The sequence below is a fragment of the Hibiscus syriacus genome, unplaced genomic scaffold, assembly GCF_006381635.1.
Source record: "Hibiscus syriacus cultivar Baekdansim isolate YM2019G1 unplaced genomic scaffold, ASM638163v2 tig00110009_pilon, whole genome shotgun sequence".
NCBI classification, from domain to species: Eukaryota; Viridiplantae; Streptophyta; class Magnoliopsida; order Malvales; family Malvaceae; genus Hibiscus; species Hibiscus syriacus.
Window position 1 is genome coordinate 1808715 of NW_024062561.1, and position 6141 is coordinate 1814855.

The 6141-nt window shown below is 34.1% G+C and overlaps 1 protein-coding gene across 1 annotated transcript; it reads right to left on the reverse strand.

The window, feature by feature from the left end:
• Positions 1-2325: 2325 nt before the first annotated feature.
• On the reverse strand, positions 2326-5171 carry LOC120212284 (adenylosuccinate synthetase 2, chloroplastic-like). Its single transcript, XM_039210648.1, has 4 exons — positions 4839-5171; positions 3667-4359; positions 3164-3475; positions 2326-2614 (listed from the first exon to the last, which is right to left on the reverse strand). Exons 1-4 carry the CDS (start codon positions 5130-5132, stop codon positions 2444-2446), a joined length of 1470 nt encoding a protein of 489 aa, XP_039066579.1. The 5' UTR covers positions 5133-5171; the 3' UTR covers positions 2326-2443.
• Positions 5172-6141: the final 970 nt, after the last annotated feature.

Below are 6141 nucleotides of genomic sequence, written 5' to 3' on the forward strand. Positions count from 1 at the left end.
TAGATCAATTAAATGGTAAGTTAAGGTGTCTGGTCAACCTAATTTTAAATGATCGGTGGCGACTTCAATACATCATTAAAAGTCAGAACCTGACTCCAGTCCCACTCGAAGGACGGTTACAACATATATTAACCCTTTAAACAATGCATCAGAGATTAACTCCGAGTATTAAGCCAAGCAGCCAACAAACTAAATGTTGAACGGCTACAAAATTGCTCTCGCATGTTTTTTTAACTTGGGGTCTCCACACTTATAAATATGGATGACTATTCGATCAAGTCGAGTAAAAAAAATTTAAACAATGCATCAGAGATGAACTCCGAGTATTAAGCCAAGCAGCCAACAAACTGAATGCTGAAGGGCTACAAAATTGCTCTCGTATGTTTTTTAAACTTGGGGTCTCCACACTTATAAATAAGGATGACTATTCAATTAAGTCAAGTTAAAAAAATTGAGTTATTTGAGTTAACAAATCTTATTTTATAATTCAAAGAAGATTTTTTAAGTTCAGTCGAGTCAAATTTTTGAGTTTCTGTTTAAATTTAATTATAAATATTTATAATGTTATGATATTATTTTATTTTAATTTAAATGAATTTTTCTAACCATATACAATACATATATATTTCTTCATATTTTTTCAAATGTGATATACATATAATTACTAAAAATTTCAAGTTATTGAAATTTTATTTTACAATTCGATTTGAACTTAAAAATTTTTCGAGTCGGGTTGAGTTTATGAAATTACAACTCGAAATCAATTTGAGTTAAATCAAGTCGAAAAAATCAATTTTTCGAGTCAAATTTTATTCACCCCTACTAGAGGTGCACAAAAAAATCTGAATATCCGATTTTGCGAAAAAAATATCCGAAATTGAATTTGGGAAAAACCGATTTTTTTTAAACCGGATCGGATATTTAAAAACCGGATAGTATAACCGGTTTGGGGAAAAATTAGACGATCGGTTTTTTTACCGGATTAAAAATTGGTTTTTATCCGAAAAAAATCCGGTCTGGGTTTTAAAAACTAGCCGTTGGGGGGGGGGGTTGTAACCGTTTTTCCTAAAAAAATCACCATTTTACCACCCTAAACATATATAAATAGGTTGGTTTCTGAGAAAATTATTTGCAAGAAAATAGCTATAATGTTTTTGCTTTCTTGATTCCATATTATCCCAGAGAAGAACCACCGCGAGATCTCCAAGTACCTCTTTCAAGGTAACTAAATCAAATAAAAAAAATCCCATATCCATTTCGAATTTCCTTCGTTATATTTGGATTTTAATCTGGGTTTTTTTTTGGGTAAAAACAAAGGGTGTTTGCTAATTGCTATAATGCTATTGGAGAGGTGGAATGGTTTTACAAAGTTGTAATTAAAAAATATTTCACAATGAGAATCTTGTTTATAACAAGGAACACAACAAAAGCCAAGCCCACGATTTTGTAATGGTTTTACAAAGTTGTAATTAAAAAATATTAAACAGGGAGAATCTTGTTTACAACTTGGCTAAGCACCCATAAATTGATGTTCCGAATCTTCAAGTAATAAAACTGATGCAAAGCTTCAAATCCAAGCAAAAGTTTCACGCACATATTCCAGATGAATTGTAATGATTGCCACTTGCCTCATATTGTTGTTTTCCAAGGTGCCAGAGCATGGGCAGATATGGGCACAATATGTCTTGCTGGGGGTGTAGGAATTGGCAAGACCAATATAGCTCAATTAATTAGCTGATGGTGTTTTTCACGTGAAAGTATGAATACAATATATATATATATATATATATATAGGTTGACCTATCAAATTTATAAAGCTTTTTAATAAAGCTTTTTAATAAGCTCAAACTTGACCTATTTAATTTAATAACCTTTTAAAAAAGCTCGAGCTTAACCTTTTAAAAAAATCTCAAAATATTCAAGAGAAGTAGATATAGATTGCACAAGAATAATACTGCTCACCACCATCGATTTTTTTAAATCCAATTTTTTTTAAAAACCAGTTTTTTTCAAACCAAAACCGATTACACCATCCGACCTTCCAAACCGGTTAAAATTCGAACCGATTTTTTTAAAATCTAATTTTTTGACTAGGTAAAAAAACCGAATCGGTTTTTTATCCGACTTTGTGCATGTCTAACCCCTACTTATAATTGCAACCAAAAGATATTTCAAACACTACATACAATACGATGCTTAATGATTGGACATGATAAAACCAAATTTTATCAAGCAGATTGAAATCCTCCATTCCACAGTAACCTGCATAAGTCAACATTTTTTTGTTTTGTTATTTTGTCATAACACATTTATGTATTTCCCTAGTTTCGTCCCAAAAACTTCCCCATCGTTTTAAATTATTTCCAACCGTAAAGTAGTGTTATGCCTGTGTGCAGGAAAAATAAAATCAACTAGCAATTGCAGGAGTACAAAAAGTGGTCAATTATTTGAATATCAGAGCATCACGGCCAGGTCCGATGCCGATGTAATGAATAGGCACACCAACTAGTTCCTCTATCCTCTCGACATATTTCCGTGCGGCTTTCGGAAGATCGGAATAGTTTCTGATAGAAGAAATATCAGACTGCCATCCACGGAAAACTTCATATTCAACCTAAACACAGAAAGGAAAGGAATTATCAAGTGTTTCATAAGTGCTACAAAAACAGAAAACATCAATGGAAACAAATTACCATTGTAATGCATCAAACGCTAACTCTTACCATTATGAGCAACACACAACATATTATCATGTTCATTGATAGTGTAACCTCTTTCACTAGCAAAACTATCAAAATTGCATGCATTAATGGAAAGCTCGAAGCAGAAATCGCGATCAACACTTGCTGTTTTCTTTGTAGCTCGTGGCATATCATGTGATTATCCTTTGATTATTACATTTTCTAGTCCCCCCCCAAAAAAAAAATCCATTCTTTGAAGGTTTAAATGGAAGAACAATTTAGTTAGAGTTGGTTGAACATTATTTTAACATATCTATATCAAACCCTAAACCCTAAACCAACACAAGTCAAGTCCCAGGAAAACTGGCTCAAACATCGGACCACCCTGGTTCTGATAAGCATGTTTGTAAAAGTGAAAAGAAAATTAATATATATGAAAGTGAAATATCTAAGGTGTTAGTTATGTTAGAAAGTTTACTAGCCTTCAACTGCTCAAGAAGCTGAAGATCTCCCGGGAATGATTGCACCGGTGTACCATCAGCTTGTTTATAAGCAACACCCAATTTGATTTCGGGAAGATCAGACAAAACATCCAATTTGGTGAGATTTAGAGAAGAAAAGCCATTAATTTGACAACAGAACTTAAGAGCAACTACATCAAGCCAGCCACAACGACGAGGGCGGCCAGTTGTGGTGCCAAATTCCTGCCCCGCAAACCTGAGGATATCACCGCCTTGACCCAGGATTTCGGTTGGGAAAGGACCAGAACCAACTCTTGTGGTGTATGCTTTCACCTGCACAGCGTTTAAGATAGGAAAGTGGTTGAAGTTAAACCTCTTTTCAGTATTAAAACAAAAAAAAAACTTAAATTTTTGAACCATTTTATTTTATCTGCCTGTACTTTGTACCACCAACCACAGAACAAATAATTTGATGACAAAAAATAAAACCACCAAGAAAATAATCAAAAAGAATATTCACTTACAACTCCAATTATATCACCCACAACTCTAGGAGCAATACCAAGCCCAGTGCAGATTCCACCAGCTGATGGGCTTGAGGATGTTACAAAGGGATAAGTACCAAAATCAATGTCGAGCATGGTAGCCTGGCCACCTTCCACCAATATCTTCTTCTTCTGCGCAATTGATTCATTCATCACATGCACAGTATCAGCAATGAAAGGCTCCAACCTCTCAGCATATCTCTTGTAATTTTCAACCTCCTCCTTGAGCATTTCCGCGGTATAGTTGAAATCTGGGAACCTTGAATTTGCATCAGATAATAAACCATGAAGCTTCTGGGGGAAAGTATCCATGTGTCTCATGTCACTTACTCTAATGCCAATCCTGTTCATCTTGCTAGAGTAACAAGGTCCAATCCCTCTTCTAGTTGTGCCAATAAATGACTTGTTAAGCTCAGATTCCCTTAGTCCATCGACTTCTTGATGAAAATCAAATAACAGATGAGCTCGATCGGATACCAATATCCTTCCTTTGCAGGAAACTCCATTAGCTTCCAACCCATCGATTTCTTTAAATAGACTTGGCAAATGTACCACTACTCCATTTCCAATCACACACAGAGTCTCCTCGTTAAGTATACCGGAAGGAACAAGGTGAAGGGCAAACTTCTTTCCCTCGGAATTGTAGATTGTATGTCCAGCATTAGCTCCACCCTGAAATCAGAAAACAAAAAGTCCAATACTAAGAAAAAAAGCAATGAATTCGAGCCTGTGAATTAAACTTATATTATCATTGCATAATGTACTAGCACTCTGCCTAACTAAACGTTTATGGCTATCAAATTACAAATAATGACAGTGATTAATTACTTTATTTTCTAAATAAATGAATAAAAATTGATATTTTCTAAATCCAACTAAATAGGTTTAACAAAGGCTCTGTGCATCTCATTCTTCACCCTCTACTTGCTTTCTGTATTTTTTTCCCCAAAATGTAGACGATTTCAAATAATATTATAATGTATTGATTAAAAAATAATAACAAAATGACTTAATTTGCTTATCAATCCGGATTAATCTTTCTGTGAGAAATTACCAATATTCTATAACTGATTGTTTTATAGAATTCATAAAAGGTACCTTTTGAAAAAGAAGCAAGAACAAAAATAAAAATACATGTACAGGAGTATTACCTGGCAGCGAGCAACGATGTTGAAGTGTTCGGCCAAGATATCGACAAGCTTGCCTTTGCCTTCATCACCCCACTGTGATCCCAGCACGCCGGATACCTGACTCAGCGACCCGAGTCGACTCAGGGACTCACCGGCGGATGACTCAGCAACGCTCAAAGAAGAGGATGCGGCGGGCTTCAAGGAGCAGACAAGGAAGTTACGGAAGTGGGGCTGAAAGCGAAGGGTTCGGATCCGGTAGCCCCATCCGGTGGTGGAGACCGGGCAGGGATCGTATACGAGAGATGAACAGTTCATAGTAATAAGAGAAGGAAAGAGGGTTTGGCGACGGAAGACAGGGAGTGTTTTGTTTTGTAGGGTTTAGGTTGGTTAAGTGAAAAAGATGGCTACTCGGAAAATTTAATGTTGGAAAAATACGAAGCGTAGGATGAAGAGAGTTCAAAACTAAACCGTTGAGATTTCACTTACAAAACCTTCTTCGTAAGATTGTTGGCATTCACCACCCTAGGGGTGTTTGGTTAAAGATTGTGGGATTCTCATGGGATGAAAATTTTACATTTTGATGTTTGGTTGGTCGGGAATCTTATTTCTGGTAATGTTTTATTACTAATAGTAGATTTTTTGGGGTATATTACCGGAAATGTCATTACCTCAATTCGATTAGGTATTATAACATTATCGCGTTTTGGATTAAAATACCCTTAAATTTTATTTTTTTTCAAAAATATATTTCTTCTGTCATTGAATAATAAAAATTATACGAAGGTTAAATTACAAATTTATCCTTAAATTATTTTAGATTTACAAAAAAAATCTATAATTAAAATTTTATATGAAGTTCATGGGTTAAAAAATTGTACTATTTCATTAAACATTTTTTTATATTTTTAATTTTGTAAAAAAAATTATATAAATACTATGAATTTAAATTTTTAAAGAAAATATATAAATATTTTACAATTTGTAATATTATACAAATATATAATAAGGACAATTTGGTTAAATATACATTCTAGTAATCTTTTATTCCTTTAACCAAACACAGTAATCTTACATTCTTATTAAACCAACCAAACACAAAATACAACATTCTCAGTAATCCTATTCCATGATAATCTTTTATTTCCACTGGTAAGCTTATATTCCGTGAACCAAACGCACCTTATAATCCTATTCCCTGATAATCTTTTATTCCCACTGGTAATCTTATATTCCGTGAACCAAACGCACCTTAGTATAAGATTACCAGTGGGAATAAAAGATTACCAGGGAATAGGATTACTGGGAATATTGTATTTTGTGTTTG

Bases quoted from the DNA above. Each gene is read 5' to 3' on its own strand.
- LOC120212284 (XM_039210648.1), bottom strand. From the start codon at position 5,132: ATGAACTGTTCATCTCTCGTATACGATCCCTGCCCGGTCTCCACCACC. The intron at 3,476-3,666 runs GTAAGTGAATAT...AACGCTGTGCAG, and splicing joins TGGGTGATATAATTGGAGTT to GTGAAAGCATACACCACAAG. The intron at 2,615-3,163 runs GCTAGTAAACTT...TTCTGTGTTTAG, and splicing joins AGCTTCTTGAGCAGTTGAAG to GTTGAATATGAAGTTTTCCG.